The sequence below is a fragment of the Vicugna pacos genome, chromosome 34, assembly GCF_048564905.1.
Source record: "Vicugna pacos chromosome 34, VicPac4, whole genome shotgun sequence".
Lineage (NCBI taxonomy): Eukaryota > Metazoa > Chordata > Mammalia > Artiodactyla > Camelidae > Vicugna > Vicugna pacos.
In genome coordinates, this window is record NC_133020.1 from 3,669,087 (window position 1) to 3,696,703 (window position 27,617).

The 27,617-nt window shown below is 40.9% G+C and overlaps 1 protein-coding gene across 7 annotated transcripts in view; it reads right to left on the reverse strand.

Annotated features, from left to right (window-relative positions):
• Nucleotides 1-27,617, reverse strand: part of FAR2 (fatty acyl-CoA reductase 2) — a 121,560-nt gene that overhangs the window by 38,042 nt on the left and 55,901 nt on the right. For 2 of the 7 annotated variants that reach the window (XM_072954286.1, XM_072954283.1), the window contains exon 2: nucleotides 1,555-1,783. In XM_072954286.1, coding sequence (XP_072810387.1) covers nucleotides 1,555-1,743 — 189 coding nt within the window. In that variant the 5' untranslated portion in view covers nucleotides 1,744-1,783. Of the gene's footprint in view, nucleotides 1-1,554; nucleotides 1,784-4,641; nucleotides 4,662-13,477; nucleotides 13,498-18,580; nucleotides 18,720-26,014; nucleotides 26,166-27,617 lie in introns of those variants that run through there. The other 5 variants (XM_072954284.1, XM_015235730.3, XM_072954285.1 and 2 more) reach the window with 5 other exon arrangements.

The following is a 27,617-nucleotide window of genomic DNA, read 5'->3' on the forward strand; positions in this document are numbered from 1 at the left end:
TTTTTCCCATCTGTAAGATTTGGATGTTAATAATTCTTACTTCATGGTGTTGTTGCAAAAATCAACGATGGAAGGCATGAAAAACCCTTTGAATAGTGTCTGTCAAGTACTAAGTACCAGTAACTGTCGGCTAGTATTATGTGTCCCACTGCTGAGTCAGCGCATGAGATACGGGAGAGGCTTTTGTGATTCTCTTGATGATGGTTTATAACCAAAATCTCATCCTGATGCCAGGATCAACCAGTCTATAATGTGCCAAGCTATCAGATACCCACTTCCATTAGATGTTAGCATTCCTAAACTCTGGAAAGGAGACTTTGTTAAAAAAAGTCTTATTTAAATCTTCCTTTTGCCAACCTTATGTGACCTTGTCTGTCCCACAAGGGGACTAGAAACCAGACATGCACATTTTAAACTTAATTCCACGGCAATCCTGGGAGGTCATTGTTGTTTCTACTTTAAACATTGAGGCTGGAGCTTAAGAGGAATAAAGTGAGATCAAAGACTATATTGCCTTGGAACTGATGAATTAAGACATGAGAGGATATGCATATTTGGCGTGTGGGAGTGAGAGGGTTTGGTACCCCAATGCTCATTCACATATATAATGTTTCATTTTCAATGTTCCTCCCTTAGAAGACATTATGGGATATTCAATATCTTGCAAAAACCTTTAATGATAAAGAATATGAAAATGAATACAGATATATATGTATATATGCATGACTCAGACATTACGCTGTACACCAGAAATGGACACATTGCACCTGATGATGCTTCAATAAAAAAAGATGACGACATTATGGGCTAATGGAAATATAATGGGATAAATTGGACACAACATTGTAAAATGACTATAACTCAATAAAAAAGTTAATAAATAAATGTATCTAAAAAAATAAAAATAAAAGCAAAAAAAAAATAAACATAATGGGATAATAGAAATATCCAGTTACCATAGATAAAGTACTTAACGTGGGAGAGTATAGACAACTGAATGTATTGCATGGCTACTTAGATCTGCCAAATCTGTCTAATGTGATATGACATAATATAATATGTAATAGGCTATCCAAAAATTTGGAGGAAAACTACCCTAAATATAGAAGAGAGTTAAGGAAGTGTTGGGTTTTTTTTTTTGATTTTGGGGGGAGATAATTAGGTTTTTATTTATTTATTTATTTTGATGGTGGTATTGGGGATTTTTCCAGGACCTCGAGCACGCTAAGCATATACCCCCCCACCCCTCTTAGGGAAGAGTTTGGATGAACCTGTGATAGATTTCAAGCCTGAAAAGTCCACTGTGGGAATTTTAGCATTTTGACTCTTACTCATTAATTTCCAGAATATAGATTCTCTGCCCTGGACGGAGCCTAAGCTCTCATTCCCCTCTTTTGGGAAAACACTACAGATTTCTGCGAGCAGGCAGTTGCTCTCTCGCTCTGTCTCTTCTCCTCTACCTGCCTAGATATCCTGGCCCCCACCTGCAGCCTGAGGCCATAAGGGAGCACTGTGGTGTGTCGCCTGCACTCAGGCTCTTCCCATAGAGCGTACCTTGCTGTTGAGGATCTGGAAGACCCTCTGCTGCAGTGTCTGGCCAGCCTTGGGCCTCACAAGGATGTAAATGACTTTCAGGTCAGGGCTGGTGCGAAGCAGCTTCTCCATCATCACTTTGCCCAGGAAGCCTGTGGCCCCAGTAATGAGAATGGACTTGCCGTTGTAGAAAGCTGAGATCATGGACATGATTCCTCCTTTTGTCTTTTACAGCTCCGGGAAGAGGTTCCTAAAAAGAAGGAGAAATAACAAGAGATTACGTTCTCAGAAGTTCTAAAATGCATTCATATTATATGGTTTCTGGAATCTCCAGGAGTTTTGAATGCAGAGAAAGGTCAGATGGAGGGATGGCCTCATGGTTTATTGGCAACACAATTCATTTCAATCAGTATTTATTGAGCTCACTCTACATGCCAGACTTTATGCCAGGAACAGTGGGCAAGAAATGTGAGACGTGGTTCCTGCTCTCAAGGAACTGCTTGCAGTCTCATGGAGGAGACAGACATCTAGAGACTATTAAGTATAATAAGCTGATGCTAAGGCAAAGGAAACATAGAGGAGGGGATGCAGAGCAGAAACTGGGAATTTCAGGAAGGCCTCTGTAGGCAGTCACACCTGCAGCAAAACTTGAAAAAAGGTAAGCTTTGGGGTAAGGGTGATCCCAAAGAGCCAAAGCAAAGGCCGGAGGTGTGTAGGATGCTGTATGGGGGAAGCGAAAAGAACGCACTGTTATGAGAAGGTAAATGACACGAGCCCAAACCTGTGAAATCAAAGCTTCGAACAGCTCTCAAATTTTAAAACGATGATGTAATTAGAATTTCAGCTGCAGTTTTATTTACAGAGATTACTGGAGCAAATAACTTGGTTTCACTTGAACTAACTGGCCCTGGCCTAGCCAGCCACTTCTGAATCAGTGTCTTTCTCTTCCTTGAGCTGAAGACAGGTTGAGAGCTCCATCCCTTCCTTCATACGCGGCTGGCTCGTGAGGTTGAAACATTACCAGAGGCAAAGGGCAGGGAAGGCTGGACAAGTGAGGCCACAGATCACAGGCTTCGGTAAGCCTGGACGTAGTACCAGGTGCCATCTGGTATTTACGGCCCCTGTTTCCAGGGGCAAACCTGGTAGTGGGAAGCCACAGGCAGCACTTCGACGCTGTGACTTCCAAGAAAAAGCAGCAGATGCTGTAGAAATGCAACATGAAGTTTTTTGTCTTTACGTCTGGGTTCAAGATTGTTGATGGAAAGTAGTGGCTTTAACTCCAGTCAACTCCAGTGACTCCTTAATGAGCAATGACTTTTCACAGTCAGAATGTCTAAATTAGTTATAATTTCTAATTTAGAAATGGAAGTCATAATTTATACTTTGAGCATCTTGAGTCTATGTTCTTGGGCAGAACTGCTTGCCTTTGGAGGGTTCATTCATTCATGGGTTTACTCAGCAAATACTTTTGTGCACCTGCCACGCCAGACTCTATGCTAAATTCTGAACATAAACAGTTGAGTAAGGCAAACGGCTCCTTGCTGTCAGTCTAGCAGAGGAGGCCAGTGATACAAAGATAAGTAAATACATAGACAAGTTAATTATAGACTCTTAGAAAGAAATACACAGCAGGGATCAATGACAAAAATCACACCCCATCATCAATGCCATTCACTTTAGGAAGCGTGGGTTTCAAGTCACATGAGCGAAATTAACTGAGTTCCTATTTAAGCACCTTTTATTAAGTGTTGATGTGAGAAAAAGTATTTTGAAGGACACATTAGGACCTCATGTCAAAGAGCACCAAAGATATTTTTTGTCATGTTACATAACGTTGCTCATCTTAGAATCTAGCCAATGAATTTTTTCTCAAAAATTTAGCACATGGGAAACGTGTTGAATATTTTTGCCTTGCCTATCTTGAAGCCCGGAAAAGCAGTGTCACCCAGTTTGGAAGGCAGTATGGTTATCCTGGTTGGGTACACAGGTTTCTAAGCAAGACTGTCTGAAATCAAATCCCAGCCCTGCCATTTACTGGGGACCTGATCTCAAGCAACCTATGCTCTTCCTGCTGCAATGTGTTCATCAGTAAAGCGATGTTAACTGAAGTATCCACTTAACAGTACGGTGTAAGAATTATGCGTGTGAATACATGTAAAACTCTTAAAAATATAATTTACCTATAGTATTGGCCATCAGTATAATCACTGGTTCCACATTTTTCTTTTTTTTTAATTAAAAGTTCTTTCATATTTAAATTTTTTTAAATTTTAATTTTTTTGTGGGGGGAAGGAGGCAATTAGGTTTATTTTCATTTGTTTATTTTTAACGGGGTACTGGGGATTGAACCCAGGACCTCACGCATGCTAAGCACACACTTGACCACTGAGCTATACCCTCCCCCTCCACATTTTTCATCTTAACAGTTTCTGGATTTTCCTTTTGGTATTTAAATGTTCTGTTTCATGCATTTTTATACACCCTCTTTTGGAAGCAGGAGATGATTTATAACACAGTCATCCAGCCAAATAAAATGTTTCTCCCAAATGCAACTCCGCTTGATGATAAATCTTGCCAATTCCTTTATAAATAAAAATATTTTGGCACCTACTCCTTTAATATAATATTAACCATAAGTGGGTGTGGTTGGCAGGAAAATACAGAAGGGAAACTGAGTCTGGAAAGGGTAACTTCCCAACGTCTTGCTCTGAAGATGTCCAATGTTTTAGTGGAGTCGGATTTTCTAGAAATGTAAACATAGCTGTTAAGAAGTTTTGGTCCAGACAGTTTTGCAACATGTGATGAAAAATTTAGAACAGGTTACATATCTCTGAAGAGCCTATTTCTTGTGGGACAAAGGAAAGCTTGATGTGTCCCCAGAGAATGGAATGTGCCAGCTCTGTCCAGAAGTCCAAGTACTCCTCCGACACAGCAAAAGCCACAGCAGGGTGTGCGGAATGCTCTCAGAGGGAAACAAAACATACACCAGCACATATGGCTGGGACGTTGTGCTGTGCATCCGAAGCTGATGCGTTGTAACTGACTATACTTCAATAAAAAATAAAAAATAAAAAAAAAAAACATAAAGCAGTATGTCCTAGAACTCACCAATGGATTTTAAGAGCAGGTGGCAGGGGAGTTGTGGCCAGGACTCAAATCAAGGCAAGTGATTCTCAAACATGTCTAAGAGAATTCCTAATCCTCAGGTCAAAGCAGCAGCAGAGAGGTTTCCTCGAATTCTTGCATCCACTCTCAAGATGCGGTTGGTTCCTGGATCCAGAAACTCCTACACAAAATGTGGCCCTCGGAACCGAATTTCATGTGTTACAGCTTTGTAAAGTCTAGGCATTGTTAACCCTTAATATAAGTCATTAAAATTAAATTGTTTTAAAAACTGAAATAATTTCACACTCGGTCATGGAGGAGACGCAACTCTAGAAGGAGGAACCTGTTCAGAGCAGCTCACTGGAGCACGGCCTGCCTTTCACATCTTCTCAGATTACTGGTGCAGACAGCAAAGGACAGTGTCCTGTCCCTCATGCTCACGATGTGGTTTGTGAGAAGCTGAAATCATTCTGACAATCTCTGAACCCTCCTGTATAATGCAGGATCTCTGATGCTTGAGTGAATTAAAAGGTGGGACCTGTGAGAGTCAGCCAATTTATTTTTCATGAATGTCTATACGCACCAGGCCCTGGGACCAGTAATGAACAGGCCTTAAGAGGCTTAGATTCTTCCTTTCTATCCGGGAGCATTTTTCCTCCTTCCGATCACCAGCATTCCATGCTCAGGAGAAGAAACAGAGTTTTTACTCTCCTTTTGCCAGCAATATGAGGCTGTTCTCATTTCTAGAACAAGTGTTAAAATATTGAATCCTAACACTTGTGCCAAGTTAGGCATTTTTTTCCCCTAGGTTTTAGCATATGGGAACTTTACTTATTCTCTGAGTGTTTCTTCTGGAAAATTAAAAAAAAATTAAGATTCAAACATTTAAAGGAGACAATACATATTCCATAGTCCTTCAGAGAAAAATATTTTTCTAAAGAAACGAGGTGCTCTGCCTCTCTGGACTCTTATTCTTGTCCGAGTTTCTTGGTCTTGCACTATTAACAGTTTGGGATGGATGTATCTGTTGTGGGGGCTGTTTAACAGCACCCTGGCCCCGACTCACTAGACAGCAGTAAGATCTCTCTCTTTCCCCAGCCAGGTCTGACAACCCAGAATGTCTCTAGACTTTGCTAAACGTGATCTTGGGGAAAAATCACCTCCCTCTTCAGAGAACCACTGTTTTAGGGCCTTTTTAAACTCTCATTTTATCATATCCAGCCCATCCTATTAAAAAGTCAAGATTCAGAACTTAAATTTCTGCTTGTGAAGCTAACTACAAATATTCTTCACTTCCACATCCTATTTTACCTTTATTGGATCATTCCTAACTAATTACGTTTACCCAAGCAAATTACATGTGTGCAAATCTTGATGGAATTCAAAGTGGAGATGAAGGGAGATTTCTCCAGATGAAGATTCCCCATGTTTTATTTAACCAAATTTCTTTCAATCTGTTTGCTATAAATTAGACTATTAACCCCACCTTTCATATAGATTGAGCCTTTCAGTTTCATCATCTAAACCTATATGGGACACTGTGCTGCACACCAGAAATTGACACATTGTAACTGACTGTACGTCAATGGGAAAAAAAAAACCCATATGGGAAAATTTAAAAAAGAATGGCAATCAGACCTGCATGAGATCAGCTGAGAAAAAAAAAATTTAGTATTGGTTGCTGAATATTAATAATTCTGCAGACAATCAAATCAATCTCACCTATCAGCAATTCTGTTGCCTTTTTTAAAAATTTTATTTTATTGAGTTTTAGTCAGTTTACAATGTTGTGTCAATTTCCAGCATAGAGCACAATTTTTCAGTCATACATGAACATACGTATATTCATTGTCACATTCTTTTTCACTGTGAGCTACCGCAAGATCCTGTATATATTTCCCTGTGGTACACAGTATAATCTTGTTTATCTATTCTATATATACCTGTCAGTATCTGCAGATTTCGAACTCCCAGTCTGTCCCTTCCCACTCCCCTATCCCCTGGCAACTACAAGTCTGTATTCTATGTCTATGAGTCTGTTTCTGTTTTATATTTAAGTTCACTTGTCTTCATTTTTTTTTTAAGATTCCACATATGAGTGATATCATATGGCATTTTTCTTTCTCTTTCTGGCTCACTTCACTTAGAATGTTTTTAAGATTCAAAATACGTTGTGTGTTGAGAGATATCTCATGTGGACAAGTGGGGTTTTCATTGGCAGTGGGCGCAATAATAGGGGCTGGTCTATTGAAAAAGGATCAATACTATTTTGTAAAACTCAGTAAATGAAAGTTGTTCTGCTCCATCAAAATTGAACTCTGAAATTCTTTCAATAAGTGTGCTGAATTAAGAAAATGTATTTACAAAATAAAATTCAATGAAGGAAAAGAAGACAAACTTGTAAAATCATCATGTCCACCACAAATCTCCTGGGAAGACTGCAGGGGGATGAGATAAATGGCAGTGATTGCGTAACAGTGCGATGGCATGAAACGTAGAGAGTTTTGCTTCCTGTCTGCCATTCCCCCTTCCACGATTTAAAAGGCCATTTAATAATAAATACTTAAAAAAAGAAGTTATTAGAAGGTAATATAAGCTGGTATTTTTATAGTCTCTTCTTTTTCTGTGGGTGCTAGAAACATAAAGACATTTGCAGAAAAACTTCCTTAGTTTTGGATGTATTTACATTATTTTTCAAAGTGTGGTACAATGGACATTATACAATGTTCTGGACTGAGTTGTGTCCCCTCCAAAGTCCTGTGCTGAAGCCCTGACCCCATGTGATGCTACGAAGAGATAAAGCATTTGAAAGGTATTTGAGGTTAAATGAGGTAAGGGTGAGGCCCTAATCTGATACGACTGGTGTCCCAGTCAGAGGAGGAGGAGACACAGGGGACAGAACAGGCACCGAGGAAAGGCCATGTAGGGACACAATGAGAAGGCAGCTGTCTACAAGCTGAGAAGAGAGCTCGTACCAGAAGCTGAGTTTACTGGCACCTTGATCATGGACTTCTGGCCTCCAGAACTGTGAGAAATAAATGTCTGCTGTTTGAGCCACCCAGTCCGTGGTACATCCTTACAGCAGCCTGAACAGATCGAAGCGCACACCAACTCATAAACAGAGACATGCACATTTTTGGATAAGTAGGTAAAATAACTCTAGACAATAATTCACCTCAACCTTTCCAATTCCAGAGTAAGCCTTTGTAATGAAGCAAAGGTGTCTGTCCCATTTTCCCATCTTTGCAGCACAGAGTAGGCTATTGGTTCTGGGTTTTCACATTTTATGAAAATATGGACAGGTCTTTTATGATGAACTACAGAGCCCTAATCAATCCAAGCCTTAACAAGCTTTGTATAAGTCACATACCTGTTTCTCAGGTACTTAGGGGGAAAAAAAGTTTTCACCCGAGAACTCTTTTTATTGTGTTACTTTCCTGAGTATATTCCAAATTAGGCAATTCAGCAATGAACTTGGGTATCTTTCACTGTGAGTTTGTTATATAAAGTTTTTCTGGGAGAACTTTTAAGTTCTTGAAGGAGAAATATTAACCCCCCAGGGGTGCTGGGTGCAGGTCTCCCTAATTGAATTAGTGATGCCCCATGGTCAAGAGAAACCAAGTTGGAAATAGTCCCAGCTGGGGGGAATAGTCCAGGTTGGCTTAAGAAAACAAAATTTAGCAATAAACCTCCACACATTCTTCCTAGTTTGCTTCTGCTTTAGTTCATTTGTAAGTCTTCAAAAAAACAAAACCAAACAAAGCCTCTAAATTTAGTGGAAATGAAAAAAAAAGATATGACCGAAACCCCTCACTTTATCATTAATTGATTAAATAGGTGTATTAAGTGCCTACTGCATGCTACACCCTGTTAGGTGTGGATAATTAATATGCAGTCTTGCTAAATGGCAAAGTACTATCAAAAGGCATGGTATTATAATTATGGCTTCAAGGTCAGTCAAATATCAATCAGCATGTGATGGTGCTCGTCGAGCACCGCCGAGTGAGGGTCCTTGGCTTCACGCAGGAAAGAACTCAAGAGTGAGTCATAGTAAAGGGAAAGCAAGTTTACTGAGGGACACTGTGATGTGGGCCATCTCAGAAGGCAAGAGAGGCGGCTTAGGACTTAAACATTTCATAGGCAGAAGGCAGGGCCTCTCAAAAGGCAAGCGGCCCTGGGGTGCAGGGTGGTTAGTTCTTGTGCGCTTGGTAATTTCATACGCTAACAATGGGTTATATCAGCTATTTTGGGGTAGGGGCTGGGATTTTAAGGAATTGGGCCACTGCCTACTTTTTGAGCTTTTATAGTCAGCCTCAGAACTGTCCCGGCTCCTGTGGGTGTGCCATTTAGCATCCTCATATATTACAGCGAGCATAGAAAGAAGCTCAGGGTCTACTGGAAGTCAAGCTCCCGCCATCTTGGACTTAGTTGGTTCTAACCAGTTAACTTATCCTCACCTACTATGAAATTCTTTTAATGGCTTTGTCCTGCCCCCTCCCCTCCTGTCTCACAATCAGGAAAAGGATCCATGTACCATGATGGTAAAAGGCAAAGTCTGGCATAAATATACTATCTAAAAAATACAATATATAATACAAAATAATATGTGCTTTTTCATATCCAACAGTATTAAACATTAAGGTGACTACAGGAAGGAGTGTTTACTTCTTTTGAGGGGGAAGAGTAAATCACCCCTGTACTGTGAAACTGGGTTTTGAAGAAGGAGTATGATGGGAGATGCAGAAATTCAGAAGGTATCTAAGGTAGGGATGACAGTAAAGCAGAGGGATATGAGAAAGTCTGATGTGTGTTGTAAGTGCGCACTAGCATGGCTGTAGGAGATAATTCCTAAAAAGATGTCAAGGCATCCTTGGCCAAAAGAATACATGGCAGCGGATGGTAGAAACTTCAATGCCCAAATGAAGAGTTAGAGCTTTGAAGGGACTGAAGATTTTGAACAAGGGCCTAATAATCAACAAGAGGGGCTGAGAATGGACGGGAAACACAACAGAACAGAGTCTGTTTCAGTGGTCCAGGCGAGAGATAGGGAGGAACTCAGCCGGGACAAGGCAGCAGTGGGTCTCACACTGTAAAGGACATCAGATCCATCTGGGGTGTTTACTTGTTCAAACTGCAGATTGGCCACGTTCTTTCCACTCCTCATCCCCTTCTGATTCAGTAGATCTGGATGAGGCTGTCCACTGATGATGCATGAAAAATATTAATATAACTAGAGGCGTACTAATGCCTAAGTGGGGGAGGTCTGGGTTTGAATTTTAGCTTTGCTATTTACCAGCCATGATTTTTAAGCAAGTGACTTTTAGATTTCACCATCGCTGTTTCCTCATTTGTAAAATCGGAACAATTTCACTGGGAAGCTTTCATTTCAAAAAAGCTTTGGACAAAACCTAGCACACTTTACCGTTGGGTCAATGAGGTTGGAGTGGAAGGGATGGGTGTTAGAAAGAGTGCAAGGGCATTCTGGCTTTTCTCTTACTCACTAACCACATTCTCTCAAACATCTGTGCACGTGAGTTTTCTGCTGTACGAAAGTTGGAGTTCTTGAAGGGCAGAGGGCTTAGTCCTCATGTTGTGCTCCAGATATTGTAAGAGAATGAATAAATTTTGTCAGATCTTGTCTCTGCTGCATTTGTGCTCATTATTGACTTCATTTCACACCCTTGAGCTCTGCGAGGGCAGGGACAGTGGATTCTCTGTTTATCTCCACTGCCTGCTAAGCTCTACATGCTCAGTCAGTGTTATTTAAGTGATGAATAAATGAACAAATTGATGGATGAACGGATGTGGGGAGGAGGAAGTGCACACATGTCATGGTTGGATGCTAAGCCAGGTTCTTGTCTCTGAAACCCTGGCCTCCGGCTCCGCCACACAAAATGCAAGACACTCTGCCTGTCACGTTGAGATGTGCAGTCCCCGGGTGGCTGTGTGAGCCAACTGGCTTGGAATATATTTCTGTGAAATCATTTGTATCAGTTTGGCACTGGAGTTCAAATTAGGCACCATTTCACATGGACGCTAATAAGAAGCTACCTCAAGTCATCTTTGTTTCCTGCTCATTGAAGAGGACTTTTAAAAAGTCCATTTAATGTGTTCACTGGCACTTTCCAGAATTCAGCATTTTGGGGGAAGAAAGTGACTGAAATGGTCACTATTGATTTTGTCTATCTTTATCAATTATGTGATCAAACATTTGATTTTTTTTTTTAGCTCAATCAGAGTTTAGAAGCTCTGGTAAAGAAAAGAACATACAGGAATACCTAAATTACATAGCAAATAGCAGACACGGCGACACCTACTATCTTTACAACAGCTACTTGATCTAAGTACGGAAACACATTCATTTATTCAACTGCTGATGACATGCACACGGTGTGCCAGGCATTGTGTTGGATGCTGGGGATACAAGGATGAACAGGACACCCACCTGTTCAGGATAAGATGCTTTGTCTCTCATCGTGTGAGAGTTTTTACAGTAGAACTTTTAACCACAGCCAGTGGCTTTAAGCTCAGTGGTACCCCCAGAAGACCCCAAAAACTCAGGATGAATTTAGAGTCCAATAGGATCCTGGAGTTTCTTTGGGGCTTGGATAGTTCCTAGAAATGAAATAAATGGGAATTGTACAATTCAGCCCCCCCCCCAAGGTGAGTCCAGGTGTTTTGCCTACAAGTGATATAACATTCTGAGTCTGACATCATTCCACAGAGAAGGACCTAGTGACACCCAGCATCGTCTGGCTTCCCCCACATCCACCCGCTGCATGACTGCACTGTGACAAACGCTGTTCCCAGGTGCAACTGAGAGGCTGAAGGTCCTGCTGGGCCATGGCCAGAGTGTCTGTGGAAGTGGAACCCTGGCTCACAGCCTGCAATAACCTGCCCGTGGGGCCCAACTCCTTATCTGTAATAAACCATCCGCGAAGTCAGCTGGCTAGAAATCAAATTTTCAGGAAGTCAATTTGCTACCTGTAGGGACAAAGTAGGAAGATATGCAGCACCTTCTGTAACAGTTGTCCCCAAACAGCCAGGACTTGGTTAACAACTCCAGCTTCTCTAATTTTTGTCCCATCTTCCAACTTAGCACTGACCAGAGAAAGCCAAATATGTACCACTCACCAGTCACACGGAATGTCCCGATTCTAGTTCGCCCGCCCACGGTTCCCCCGCCAACAGCCCCCAGGCAGGGCGCACCTGAAGCCTTCCCTTTCCCGCTATAGAGCTTGCCTGCTTCTGCCTCTGTGCCAAAACGCAGGTGCCAGTGGCTGGCTGACCTCCCTTGCCGTGCGCTCCCTGTGCCGAATAAATAGTCCTTGTTTATCCTCATTTGATTGGTCTTACTTATCTCGCCAGAACTGTTATAATCCTTTTCCAGATCAGGGAATTGACAGAGATAAACTTCTGAAGGAGGCCACACAAGTGGCTGGGTTCAAACCTGGCCACTCAGTTCAATCAACTTACTCAATCAGTGGTGGAGTGCAGCATGCAGGAGGTCCTGGGTTCAATCCCCAGTCCCTCCACTAAAAAATAAATAAACCTCATTACCTCCCCAAAGTTAGCCCTTCACCCAAATGTGGAAAAGACCAAAGAGGCTCTTCCTCCACTGTTCTCTGCGAAGCCTAATTTGAACTTTGGGAGGACTTTTATCTTTCCTTAACAGGAAGTGGCTCCAGGGACGGCAGGGCATAGCTCCGTGGTGCAGCACATGCTTAGCATGCACAAGGTCCAGGGTTCAATCCCCGGTACCTTCATTAAACATAGATAAATAAAGATAAGATTTTTTTTTTTAAAAAAAGGAAGTGACTCCAAAGATAATGATATTCATCTATTGGTTTAGCAGAAAAGTTCAATTTAGATGCACTATCAAGAGTTTAAGGAGATACCTGGGGTTATAAGGGGAGCCTTAATTCCTTAATTCCGTATTTCTTTACCGCAACTTGAATGTACGAACAGGTCTAGAGCCCCACAGGTGAAGAGACTTGATCTGTTCGTAGGGGAAGGGTTCTCTGGCTGTGTTTGTCTCTGATTCAGGGGACCACATTGCTACCCAAGTCTGCTGCTACCAATGACTGAGTCAGGGCACTTCATCTACTGACTGTGGGCTTCTATGTAACTTTACCAGCATTTAAAAATAAGATGCTGGCTCCATGATGCAGATTTTCAGCCTGTGTATATTCAGTAATTTAGAGGGCTGGCTAACCTTACTAGCATAATAATATTCAGAGGTCAAGAAAGGGAGTCGGTTAAGGATAACAAAATCTTAAAGAACATTTAAAGGTTTTTTTGTTTTAGTTACTGCACTTTGTCATCTGGGTCCTGCAGTTCTAAATGAAGAAAAGGTGCCAAGGGAAAGGCTTCAAAACTCACATGAACTTCTATCTCTAGTTCCACAGAAATCCTGAAGTTTTGTGCCAAAACCCATGTGATTTTTTGTGTGTGTGTGTTACATGAAAGGTGTTGTTTTGAAACGGATGTACAAAAATATACCCAGAGGTGAAGGCCATGCTCAGCTTTCAGGCTCAGCCCTCTTTCACTGTCACTGTGAAAGTGACACTTTCACTCGCTGATAAATTTGGGAGTTTGAGATTTGCAAAGGTTGACCACTATATATAAAAATAGATAAAAAACAAAATTTCTTCTGTATAGCACAGGGAACTTATATTCAATATCTTGTAATAATGTTTAATGAAAATGAATATATATATATATTATACATATGCATGACTGGGACATTATGCTGTACTCCAGAAATTGACAGATTGTAACTGACTATACTTCTGTTAAAAAAAAAGAGAGAGAGAGAGAGGAAGGGGGGTTTCCTCACCACTCAGATGCGTGCTCTGGGGCATCGGCAAATCTCCCAGGAATCAGCCCCTCCCTGGAGAACCAGAGGTACCTCCTCATGAACGAAAGGCAGGACAGACAATGAGCAACACAAGTCCTGCTGTTGGAAATGGCAGCAAGAAAAAGTCAACTGTTTGCTTCTTATTTCAATTATTCACATGGGAAAGAAAGGAAGGATTTTTCTTATTTCATGCTTCTTTGAGAAAAGTAGCTCAGAATAGATTAGTGGAAGCATTGTCAGGATTGCAATGCAGTCTGCACAAAAGCCCTCAGTATGTGAAATAAAATAAAATAAAATGAAATAAAAAGATTGAACTGGAGAGACAAGAGGAAGGGGAGAACAAACTTTTTTTTCCTTGAAGAAAAGGAAAGGAACCTGAGTAAAAATATACCCCAAAATAGAAAGCACACTTTGCAGAATATGTAGGTAAAATAAATCTTAGAGTTTACAGAAATCCTTCCTTTATTTTCTTGAGAAAGTATTTTTAGATTTCTGTCAAATATAAAGAAAAAAGTCACAGTACTACTTAAGGACAAAAAAAGACAGAGAAGTTGAGAAAAGCATCTGAGCACATGTTAACATACATACATAAATATCCATACATTATACGTGTTACACACACATACACGCCTCTTATATAAGTAGCACATGCTTAGCTTAACCTTTCTTTCGGACAAATTCAGAGTGGTATTTTCAAATCTGGCCTTTAAAAATGCAATGCAAATTCTAGCACTTTAAAAAAATGTATACCTTTTTCTCTGTGAATAATTACAGTTTAATTATTCTTTTCAATGATATCATCTCCCCCCTTCCTCCCACCACAAAATTGTATCTGGGATTGGTGTTTGCCCAGATGTTCTGGGAAGCGTTTGGAACAGATACAGTCTCTTCTCAATAAAAGTTTATAAAGAAAAAAAATGCTAATAAAATGTGAAGCGATGACATCGCACAACGAGAAATGTAGTTCAGAGCTAGGAGAAAGGCAGAAATCCTGTTATCGGGGTCATCTCTTTTTGTTCAGGGAAGGCTGGGCGTGTGCAGTCGTGAGAACCATCACATCTCACCCCTGTACGTACGTGTCAGGAAATGTATCTCTAAAGAGAGAGAGAGAATGCGAGATGGGAGAGAGAGGGCCTGAATGCAATGGTGCGTGCTCTCTGAGGAAGAAGGAATGTAAAGAAAAATCTGTGCTGTGGATAATGAGGCAGGGAAGTCAAATTTTTAAAAAATTCCCATTTTGTGCTGTCATCTCCCTGTGTTACCCCAAGCCTTTAGGAAGTGTCTGCTATAGGTTCACGTTAGCAGTTCTCTTGGTAAAGGGAGACGTCAGAAGTGCTCTGGACAGAGGAGTCCCAACAGATGATGAACAAGTCAGCAGAGGGATGAGGAATCCAGTGGAAGCAAGGATTCAGAATGAGAGGTAATCGGCACAAGAGAAAGCTGCCAGGAGTCCCTGGAAATTTCCCAGAATGCCCGGGATGGGAGGTTAACTTATGTTATTTGCATATTAAAGGAGTGACTCCAGCCAGACACTTGGGGTAAAAATACCTGAACGTTTACTTTGCATAAGTGGTAGTAAAAGTGAATTCTGGGAGGTGCCTTGGTTCGAAGCTGAAGTTAGAGAAATACGAACATTTGTCTTGATAGAGGAAGAGCAATTTCGGATGTTCTTGGAACGATGGAAGAGATGCTGGCTAGAAAACAGGGGCAGAAGATACCATCTCACACATAGGATCAAAGTAATATTGGAAGTAAGATCCAGTGGACTGGATAGTTGCTGTTTGAAAAGAACTAATACAGTGAGCAAATAATTCCTAAATAATCCTTATGTTTAAAACCACAAAAAACTATCTGTCCCTCTTTCATAGAAAAAAAAATGAATGAAGTATTCAAAATATAACATTAAAAATACTTTGTGTCATTAAAAAAAAAAAAACAAGTCCATAGGGATATATAAAATTCAGAAGAAGTTTCTTCTGTATAGCACAGGGAACTATGTTTAGTATCTTGGAATAACCTTTAGTGAAAAAAATATGAAAATGAACATATGTACATATATGCATGCCTGAGACATTATGCTGTACACCAGAGATTGACACATTGTAGTTGACTGTACTTCAATAAATAAACAAAAATTCAGAAGGAATTTCAAAAGCTGAGCTCATAAGTATAAAATATTTGTCAAATTTTATATCATAAGTATATATTTTTGAGGATAATATTTCTCTGCCTTTGTTCTTTGAAAAGTTACAATATCTTTGATTATGATGGCTTTGGTGGACATATGTGTTTTGCCCTCCCAGCATCCCCTTTTCCTTCTACTTTTCAAAATCTCTTTTTGGGGCAGCACCTCTGTCTCCACTGTAGGTCGTCTTTGTGGGGCTGTCACTCAAGACACTCAGCCCCACGTGGCCAAGGGGCAGGGTTCTTAACTTTGAATGAATGGATACAACGTTTAAAAAAAAATGTGGAGTTGATTCATCTGGGGGTGGCATGTTGACCATGTCTACCAGATATTCTAGTCAATTAATGTTTGTCTTCTTGACATAAAAAGCAAGCCTTTGATGGCTTTTTGGAAACAGAAAAGGGCTTCCAAGCCTGGCTTTTCAGCCACTACTTTGTGTGGCTACCTCATTTACTTCCAATAAAGTCTATTTGTTTTTATCACCATGGTAGGCAGAATCCTAAATGACCCCTAATGACCCACACCCTTTATAATCCTCCCTCCTTGAGAATGCACCCAGGACTTGTCCTCTGTTTTTAGCCCATAGAATACAGCAACGGGTGATGGTCTTCACTCCCAGGATGATGTTACCTCGTATGGCAATAAAGGATTTAATGGACTAATTAAGGCCCTTAACTAAGTGAAGAGGGAGCTTTACGCCCACTGCATTTGTACTTTCATTACTGCAAACATTAACACAGTAAAAAAGGCAAGTGATTACTTAAAATGTTTAATAACCCTGTGGATCCCTGAAAGTATCTCTGAGACCCCAGAGGTCTGCAGACCACATTTTGAGAACTGCTGGTCTAAACTATTATTTGAGAGCCTTATACCAAACATTTCTGCACTCAGCTCACGATGAATTTAATAATACTTTCAGGTTTTGGTTTAGAACTTTTTAAGGTATTTTCAAGCTGCAAGAAATTGATGAGCCCAGAAGTCCTTATCTTTACTTATTACACAAATGCATTAAAATAAGGTAGGAAAAAGAGTTTCTTTGTATTTTACAATGGGGTAATCATTAGCAAGTGTTAGAAATATATTCAGTCCATCATGACCAATCTAACTAGCTCAGACTAGCTTAGTTAAAGCTAAAGACGACAATGTATCAGCAGTTTAATGTGGTTGAGATTGTGTTGCTCTGGTTTTCCTGTTTCAATAGCTTGGGCATCTTTGATTTGTTGTTTCCCAAATGAGAAACTAAGGGCCAAAGTTACCAAAGGAGCCAACATCCCTCTTTTTCTTAATTATGCCCTGGTTGTCTTTTTTTGGTTCGCAACATAACTTGGTACTTCAAAAGGTTAAGGGTGAGTCTGTCTGCAACCAAAGCGTTAATAGCAAAAGACATCTGGTCTACCAGCCATGTTGCCCGGTCAGCTGACTGATTCCACAAGGGGAGATTGCCCTTTTGTTTTTTTTTCACTCACCCTAGAAGTCACTGACATTACTGGAGAAGCATCATGGTATTTGACTAGCAGCACTTTGCCTCCTGACGAAAAATACAACTCTTGGCTTATTTGCTCCCGTGGCCCACCACATCTTCCTCCCAGCTCTGGACACAGCCCCTGGGATAGCGTGCTGCTCGGTGCATTGCAGATGGCAGTCGTGCTGAAGGAACTGACTGGTACCCAGGCCAGGGCACACTCAGAAAGGGTACCGTGTAGTCAAGGGCTCTGGCATGGCTTCCAGGTTTATTCCAAGAGAAAAAGCTCAACCGTTAGTAACAGTGTATTGACTACAGATTTATTCCCTTACCATTGCTGGGCTCCTCAGTGTGCACACTTGTGTCTGACCACATACTTCAGGGCTTACTAGAGGAAGCGACTCAGTAACAGTCCATTTCCAAGTGGATGAATTGTGGAAAAATACTGAGAAATGGGTAAAGGTGCATTTCCACAACACACAAAGCTGCTAAAATTGCATTCCCCTCATGCACTGCAGTGACGGTATGATGAGACCTTCTACTTTGCACTTTAAAAATTCCGACTGTTTATTCTTTCATCCCGACTCAGGGTCTGTATTTTCGTTCTAGTCTATTAATCTAACCCAGCTTCTCTGTAAACATCTCTCTTACTGCCTAAATACTACAGAACATTGACAGAGAAATCCCCAAAAGAGAAGAGAGAAATGCAGATAACCTCTGGCAGGAGGAGAGACTTGTACTAATTTGGTGTAAATGCTGATAAATGCATTTCAGGAATCCTCCCAAAGGGATAAATTGACAGAATTCGTTTCTTAAGGCTTCTGCTTTCTTTTGAAAAAGGAAGTCACAAGCTGAAAATGGCATGGAAAACTGTGGGCTGGAGGGCTTTGCAGAGGATGGTGAAGAAGTGCAGGAGCTGTTGTAAGAATTTTGAGGCAATGACCAGGACAGGCAGGAGTATTGCTGAGAATAAGAATAAGGGTCCAGCCAAAATTAGGAAATAATTAGCATCAATCCGCACACATGTGCAATTTCCCACAGCTGCACGAACAGGTGCAAAGAAGCTGGACATTAGAGTTCTTCCAGGATTTGGGTTTGGGAGGTAAAGTAGGGAAGGTAGCAAGAGAACTGAGTGTATGGTTTAAGAAAATGCTTTAGGAGAATGGTTAAAAATTACACAGTCTAGTCTGATTAGGGATGGAAATGAAGCCAGCGGAGGAAGACCTGATAGATTGGGAGAAAATGGAGGGAATCAGAGCATTCACTGAGGTCAAGAAATAAACATAGTGATGATAACACTGAAGGCTCCAACTTTTCAATGACAGATTATTGTCAGAGAGTGAGATTTTGGAATTCAGGATTCCAGAGTTGAAGCAGCTCTAGGTGACAAGGTCCATGGTGTGGTCATGGGGATGGTTATCAATGAGGAGTTAACCTGAAGACCACTGGAACTGATCAGGCCAAGGAGCACTGGATGTATTCATTAGGTCATCTCCACCGATGTGGCAGAATTTGACGCGACGAGGAAGATGGTGACTCAGATGCCAAAGTTGTGAAGGAGCACTGAGGAACAAACAAGATGTTGATGGACAGCAGTGAACTAGGCAGAGTAATAATCAGATGACATGACCTATGAAAAAATATATGGACGTACAATGTTTAGGAATTAAGAGAATGCTGAACATAGTCCTGACCGTGGAAAAGGGTGACACTCTTCTCTCTCACTTCCATATGCACCCATTACCCAGTCCTGACAGGTGCCTTCTGAATTTGTCCAATTGCCTGCCTTTCCACATCTACCACCACCACACAACCAAAGCCACCACAACATCTTTGTGGGACTATTGTGTTTACTAGTAAGTTTTCCTGCATCCGTTCTTACTCACATCAATCTCCAACTCCAACTCTTTGCCACACTGCAGCCAGTTCATTTGGAAATAAAAACCTGGTACCTTAAATGTCTCTAAATACCCCATGTCTTCCCATTGCTTTTAGGATTAAGGCTGAAATCTCCAAGGTGAACCTCAAGGTCTGACGTGGTTTGGCCTCAGCCCGCCTCTCCAGCACGTGGGGCAATATGTCTCCTGCCCTTCACACTCAGACACACTGTCTTCTGTCAGTTACTCAAACAGCAGGCCCCACCCACCAGAGGACCTGGCACACGTCTAAGAGCACCCCTAAATTAACATGCCTCAGAACAAGCTCCTGAAGCATCTTACCAACCTGCTCCTCTCATAATCGTCCCCATCTCAGTCAATAAAAACTCAACTCTTTGTGCTGCTCAGTGCAAAGACATTGAGGCCATCCTTGACTGTCTTTTTCCTCACACTCTATATCCAATTGTCAGCAAATCCCATCAGCCCTACTAACTACAGAGGATATTCCAGTTCTAACCACTTCTCACCACCTGTGTTTGCACCCAACTGGTTCAAACCATTAACACAAGAGTCTCCCAGTAGTTCCTGCTGCCCTTACCCTGATTCCACTAATGGTCTATCCTCTACAGATGAGCTTGCGTGATCCTTCTGGAAGGCAAGTCAGGTCTATTGCTTCTCTGCTTAAACTTCTCCAATGGCTGCTCATCCTTCAGACATCATTTCAATTCCCACTTCCACTGAGAAAACTTCCCTGATCTTCCATAGTCATTCTAATCTGTAATTTAAGTTCTTTCCATGTACCTTTCCCTGTTGGCTCTTATCATAGTTGTAATTTTACACTTATCTGTATGATGTATGGATTAAAATCGCTCCCCCCACTAGACGTTAAACTTCCTGAGGACAGAAATGCTCTCTGCTTCTGCTCAACACTGTATCCGTGGAACTTAGTACAGAGCCCAGCTCTTGACAGGCACTCAATAAAGATCTTGAATGAATGAATCAAGGAAGAAATGGATAGGATATTTTCTTTAAAAGCTTCTGACACCTTTGCTTCACCAGCCAATTTCTTCTTGGTGCTCAGGACGACTTTATTTTTCATTGTATTTTCTTTATGTTGAGAGATGAATTGTCAGCAGGTACCTCATGAATTTAAAGTAAGATTGCTGGAAGAGTGATGGCCATCTGGACCACCAGTGGAACTTGTTTAAAAGTCAGATTCCCAAGCATCACACCTGAGTTTTTCATAAGACTGTTTAAATATACCAGAGACCTCTTAGGAATCTCACACCATATTCTCTTTCTCATTATTAGAAGAATTAAAAACAGGAGAATTAAGAGAATAAAAATCAGAATATTAGAAGACTAAAAAAACAGAAGAATTAGAAGAATAAAAAACTATAACTCCAAGATGTATCCACTGTCACGCAACAAGTGAACCACAAAGGGAAGGTCAGCATGCCATACTCCACAGGGAAGGCAGGCTTTAGAGTAAGAGTCTACTGTGGGTGGAAATGTTTTTTAAAACAACCATTGTTGACCTGCAAAGAATGTCCAAACTGAATAAGTACGGAAAGAACATTGCTGAGTTTCTGCAAATGAAGAAAAAAAAAAAACCTTATAATGCTCTCTGTGTTTTCCTTCTGCTCAAGATAAAGACATTCTTTTAAGAGTTTCACCCTAAGATACTGCAGATACCAGTCAGGAGTCAGGGATGGCCACACTTCAGGGAAGGGTAAGATTTTCGGCCAGAATATGATGGAAAGAAATTGGAATGAATCACTACAAAAAGAATCAATTTTATAGCAAGTTTCTCAAATAACTTTTTTTTTGATAGTCCAATACTTTAAAATAATAACCTGTTTAAAATTTAAACCTTCAAAGTAAATGTAATCCTAAAAGAGAGGGTGTCACTCTTAGAAGAAGAAAAAGAGACATCACCCCAATATTTAAAAATCCTATTTTTTAACTTCATTTGGAAACAAAACAACCAATATCAAAGCGTGAAATGTAGGACTTTCATAATATTTTGCTGAGGAGAATGTAAATTAGGTTAGTAAAGGTAACGAGGTTTGAAAAACCCACTCTGTAAAAGAAAACAAACTGAAGACCAATTTTATTGACCTTAGCAAAGTATACCAATGGAATATGTGTAGTCCATGGCTATTATTCTATGCTACTGTTAAGTCTAGAACAAGACAGTTGTTAATTGCCCTGGGAAACTAAATGGAACATAAAAATTCTTAAGAAAAGACATTTTTTTTCCTGGAGTCAAGAGAATGCTGCTTTTTCAGATATATTTCCTTGGCCGACACTAAAATTTCTTATTTCATACTGTTTTTGAAAAATCAATTGCTTAATAAGTCTACCTGCCCAGATAAAACTGCCTAGAGACAATCAGTTGTAATATATTGGTTGTAATATCTCTGAGTAAAAGGCAAAGTGGTAAAAAGGACAATGCAGAAAGTCTTGGGGGCAAATGCTATAAATACATACAGTATCTGCTCAATAGAGAAGCAAATTATGAAAGAATTTCTACTGCTTCTAACTGATAATTTAAAATCACCCATTCATTGTTCATTAGCCCTGAGAAAGATGAATTCATGTTAATTGTCAGGAGTTAAATAGATAATAAGAAACCACTGTATTGGAGATAATAGAGAAACCATTATCCATTTATACTGTCAATGTTTTGTTTCAGAGATGTTCATTATAACGTTTCTATTTTCTTCAGATCCTCTACTCATAAAATTTCCTAATAACTTATTTTTAATATTGCCAGTCGAAATGATATAAAACTCTCAGCAACCAAGAGGCCAAATCTGTTAACAAACACCCAAAATCATTTCATAGTATAAATACTATAAACATGTTATAAATAGAATTTATAACAATTACAACACATAGAATGCTCTGCAGAAATCCGGGCATCTCTAATCTCTTAAGAGATATCACATTGCTTACCAACATAGAAAAAGAAATCTCCTTATGAAGGGAGAAAGTGATGTTTGCTTTGAATTTTATTTTCTAATTTTATTTTGAAAAGCTCTAAGTAAGGTAAGTTGTCAAAACAAAATTAAGTATCTTCTATATTCTTGCAAATAAACCACCTCATCATGGTTTGTATGGCTCTCCCAGACGGCATTTTTCTCTAAAATAATTTAGCAGTGCTCTGCATCATTATTCAAAACACCTGTTTAGAGGAATTTAGAGATAATACACTGGCTCCAAACCGGAGTGGGTCTAGGACTAAAATGATTTCAAGGTGGAATTGAGACAGGAGGGAAGAGGGCAAGGCACAACCATTGAAGAAATGACTCAGCAGTTGAGGACAGAACAAACTGGTTAGAACCAACACGGCAGATGATTTGACTTCCAGTAGACCTTGAGCCTCGTGGCCCACCCACAGGCACCATGACAGCTCTTAGGCTGTCCCAAAGTGGGCGGGGCCTGATTCTTGGCAATCCCTGCCCCTTCCCCAAAGAAGTTGAAATAATCCTCCTACCTGTTAGCATGTGCAATTACTGAGCCCATAAAACTAACAACTCTGTGACCTCATGGTTACTCTCTCTCTCTTGCCTTCTGAGATGCCCGCACTCTATAGAGTGTGTATCTGGTTTTACATTAAACTAAACACTCACACCTCTCGGTCTCTCTCCCTCTCATCTTCTGAGCTGGCCCACATTCTGCCTATGGAATTTGTATCTCCTAAACCACTCTCCCTTCTGAGTGGGATGAACCCCACTCTGTCTGTGGTGTGTGTGTCTCTCTAAATATCCTTGCTTTCACTTTACTACGTCTTGCTCTTGAATTCTTTCCTATGCGAGACAAGAACCTCTTCTCTGACAGCAGAATGGAAAAAGTGTGAAAATTAGATACATATCCAAACTCTGACAAGATGGGCAGAAAATGTGTCTATCCACAATTCTAAATCTACATGATTTTGGATGGGTTAGCACTTCATTTCAGAAGAAACCATCAGAAATAGGTTTGAGTCCCCAAAACAGTTTGAACAAGTTTAAACCTTTTTCCAGAGCAAACTTGGCATATGAAATTTTGCTAATTATCTCCTTAGAGATAGTTCAGGAACAAAGATCTTCTCCCAGTACTTTTCAAACCCTCACGAGTAGAAGTAAGAAGAGCAACAGCTTAAAGCTTGGAGACAATTCTCAGATCCTATGCTATTAAATTAATAAATGGTGCAACTTCACAGGCTTGACTGTGGATTCTGGAAGCAGGACTTTTAATTCTTCTTTCTCCCAATTCCTTTACTCTGAGTCAACTTAACTCATGGAGGAGACTATCTAATAAAACCAGGATGATATCTGTATCTGTTAACTAAACAAGGAGATCATTTAGACAGAGGTGGCTTTAATGGCTTAGTAGCCTGCATAAGCACACCAAAAATTTACCCTGCAATGCCTCAAAATTAAAAAAAAACCCAAAAAACCCCCCAAAACCTCAGACAACCAATCACAAACAGCCAACAAGTCTTTCTCGAATAATGCAGCTGCTAAAGCTACAGCCAAAAATCAAATAATTTCCAGGCTTTGCTTCTGTCTCTTCTGTATCAAAGACTTTCCCCATCTCCTGTCAGTGAGGGCTTCTAATCACTTACACTTCGGTGCTGCCTGATTCTAATTGATTTTTTTTAACGTCCCAATAAAATTTTATTTATTAAAACAGGCAGCTCTTTAGTTTTATGACCCTTGCCCTAGGGCATTGTCTTGCCTGCCTGCTTGATACTAAATCACAGGCACATTTGCATTCTAGCTTGCAGGGAGGAGAGAGTCTGGAGGATTTCATGCACAATATCTTAGTGCCTAGGCACATAAGTAGCAAGTATCACTTCTGATCACATTCCATTGGTGCAAACTTAGTTACATGACTTTACCCAGTTGCAAAGGTGGCTGGGAAATGCGGTCTCCAATTCCCAAGTGCCCAATTATAAATCTCTTGCTGGGGAAGAAGGAACCGTTCTTTGCTAGTTGTCTCTGCCAAACTCGTCTTCAAATACATTCAAAATTCCTTTACAGTTGTATAATAAATAATATAAGCAGGATCAAATTGATTTTTGTTCAAACTCTTAAAAGTTTTAACATGCCTTAGTTTATCTTTTAACACTTCTCAGTGCAAAGATCGTCCAAGCAAGGAAATAAATGGATCACTAACATTTATTGACTTACTCTGCAATAGACAATGTCCCATGTGACATGCAATTGTTTCTTAATATAATCCTTGCAATAACTCCATGAGATGACAAACAAGGACTCTCAGCCCATGGAGCTTAAGTAACCTGTGAAAGTCCTTGAGCAGAAAAAGGACAGGCAGTGGAGCCCAGGGCTTGTCTCCAGAGTCTGTTTCCTTCCCATGACACCAGGAAGGGGCTTGTGGCTAAGTATTCTCCAGCGTAAAGAGTGCGCTTCTTCACCTCCACGTGTTATTCTGTTTGGGGATGAAGGAGGCTGCAGTCATTTTTGGAGCTGACTCCGGTGAGGGCTTGAGGTGCCTGGAGGTGTGCTGATGTGATGGCTATTGAGCACGGCTGTGGTGGGAGGCTCCACTCCAGTGACAGTGTGATCGCCTTCCCTGATTCTCACTGTTAAGCTTGCAATTTCCACGTCAGCATTTTGCCTGTAGTCTTACTGGGTGGCCAGAGAGGCCAGAGTCCTATATGAGTTCCCACAGACACTGCTATTATAGAGCCTTCCAAGGGCCCCTCCATCCAGTTTCCCATTGGATAAAAATTGATGCTAATTGTTTCAGAGCGTAATGTACTGGAGCTGTCCTACGGCCGTAAACTTGAACAAAAACAGCAATTAAAACAGCCAAGACTTTCTGTGCCAAGCCTTCTGGTAAGGGTTTCACATCTTACCACAATCCTTTGAGGTGGGCATGATTATGACTGCGGAGAAAACTGAGTCTCTGAGAGGGCAACTTGCCTGAAAGTTTTTATTTACATAACGACTTGTTAACTAGCATTACTTTTATATCCTTTTGCTTCAAACAAAGAACAGGAGGCAATCAAGCGTTCAGTTGGTGACCCTTAGTCTCTACAATCATACTAATTCCACTTTGCAATTTAAATACACTATTAATATCTTTTTCCAAACACTGCTTAAGTCTCTAATAGTTAAATCATTACTTTGGTATGTATACGATTTGAACATGTCTCATAGAGAAGCCAGGTGAAACAGAGAAGTTGGTGAAATGTTTGTAGAATGAAGTCCCCATTCAAATTCCCCCCATGCCCAAGAGAGAATCAGCCTTTTGAACACTTGGAATTGCTTATTTAATGAAAACACACACACACAAATCTGTTGTCAGGCATGAGCTGAAATGAATAACCTCTGCTCTGAGCATGAAAATTAAATTCTGTCTTTTAATTGATTTTCCCAGGTAAATTCAATAAAAAGATCAAATGCACCTGAAACAATCATATTCTCCCCTGGAATTCTCTCCAGGGAAGCCCCCTCCTGCTGCAATCTATGTTTGAATCCCATATGAAAACCCTTAGATGCTAAACTGGCACCAGATGTGCCAAAGTGACACTTGGTCATGCACATTCTGAGGGCAGAATTGAATTTCAGAGACTGACAACAATCAGCCCCACCCCACCCCACCCCACCTGTTCCCTGCCTCCACAAAAATCCAGCATTTCACTCACGCAGTCACAGTGAAAAGTCAATTTTCTTCATTTGAACATTTAAATAAGTCGCCGCAATTCTTTGGCTTGTGCTTCACAGCCCAGGGTGAACCAAGTACTCATTTTGAACCCAGGTGGAACATGGGAGATTTATAGATTCTACCTCACAGGAGATCAGCCATTGATTTCTTAGGATAAATGAGTTTTGGTAAGCTCTGGTGGAGATCACGGAAAAGTAAAAATGAAATAAACAGACCAGTCTCTCAGCCCAGGACTCACTTAGCTTGTCACTCCCACTAATTACTTTAGGAACCTCTGGGGCTTTGTTCATTTCTTGTTTTTCCCTTACCTTTTCGTCTTACTTCTCTGGCTTCAGGTTTCTCTGGGACAAGAAGGTATGAATAAAGAGCCGAGTGGGAAGTGTGGCAGAAGAATTTAAATCAGCTCTAAAAAGCAATGGGAGGGGCTCCCGCAGCATCCCACGAACCAGCAGTCTGTCATCAGGGGAGATCTAAAAATCTCAGGAAGGAAGATTTATTGCATGACCACATACAGGTGCCTGAGGTCCAGCCCATCCCAAGATAACACTGGAAGGCCCTGTGGGCTGCCCTGCCGTGGACAATGGCAATCACCTGTCTATTCTGCAATACAGACATTGCCTTTTTGTCCTAAATGTTGCCAGGCAGCCCTTGACTCGCCAGAGTTTGAGAAACATAATTTGGTTATCTCATCGGTGATCGGGAACTGAACATGACCTAGCAGTGTATTCAACCATCCTTTATTCAACAACAAGAAATTACTGGTGACTTGCCATATGAAGCACTGAGCTAGGTGGCCGAGAGAAAGGGTTCTGAGTGTGAAGAATGCACCAAAATACACAACTTCCACAAAAAATATAGCCTTCCGCTGCCCCTTCACCCAGCTCCCAGTTCTGTGTTTGGGGAAAGGAAGGAAACGAGGCTGTGCAGAAGCAGGAGTGTGCAGCGCATGAGAGCGCCATCTCAAAAGCCACATTGCTTAGCTCCCGATCACAGCCCTGACATGGTTTGATTCGGTAACTCTGGACAAGTTTTGTAACGTCTATGTGCTTCAGTTTCTCTGCCTGTAATCCTGGGAAAAGAATAATGGTACTTACCCCAGAGGATGTAAGGTGATCCAGTGAGGATTTATGGGACTATGTTTTTGTAAATGATCCAGGATAGTGCCTGGCAAACAGCACAATGTAAGTATTATAAATATTGTCATCCTCTGGGGTTGATCAGATTTCCTAGGTTCCCTTTGAACAAACTGTCAGCGTGCATGCAGGTCTGCGAACAGATTTTGTGCGGAGGAAGACACTGGTGGCGCTACTATCTGCGACAGCATTATGAGTGATAACGGGGGCTTGTTTTCCAGAGTTATAAGAGAGCTAGGGCGGTCCTTCCAGGATTCTAAATTGGGCCTTATGAGTGGGTAAAACCAAATTTAGAAAGGTCCTGGTGACAAAGACTCTCTTCCTGACCAGGCTTGACTTGCTGAACCCGGTTGCAGCAAAAAAATCCTGCTAAGCCAGTTAATTTTAAGAGAATCGTCCCCATTTGTGATACCCATTCAAGCTCATCTTCCTCCACCTTAATATCCAAACAAGCTCCTCTTAGTAACTTGCCATCTCTTCCCTCATCCTGTCCCCCCGCTATGAGGTCCCACTTGCCCCTGTTTGTACCCGGAGTTGGCTTCAGCCTCTCTGCCTTATTTTGCCATAGTCTTGAATAAAGTCATCCTTTTCATTTTTAACAAGTGTCAAGGTAATTTCACTTTAACAACGGAAACAATGGAATATCACTGTGGTTGAATGTTGATGAGGTCTCTTCACATGGGGTAAAGTTCAAATAGATTAAAAGAATCTGTGATGCTCAGAGACAGATTTTTCTTTTGACAGTTGAGTGATGAAGGTGAACAGAGGTGGATCATAA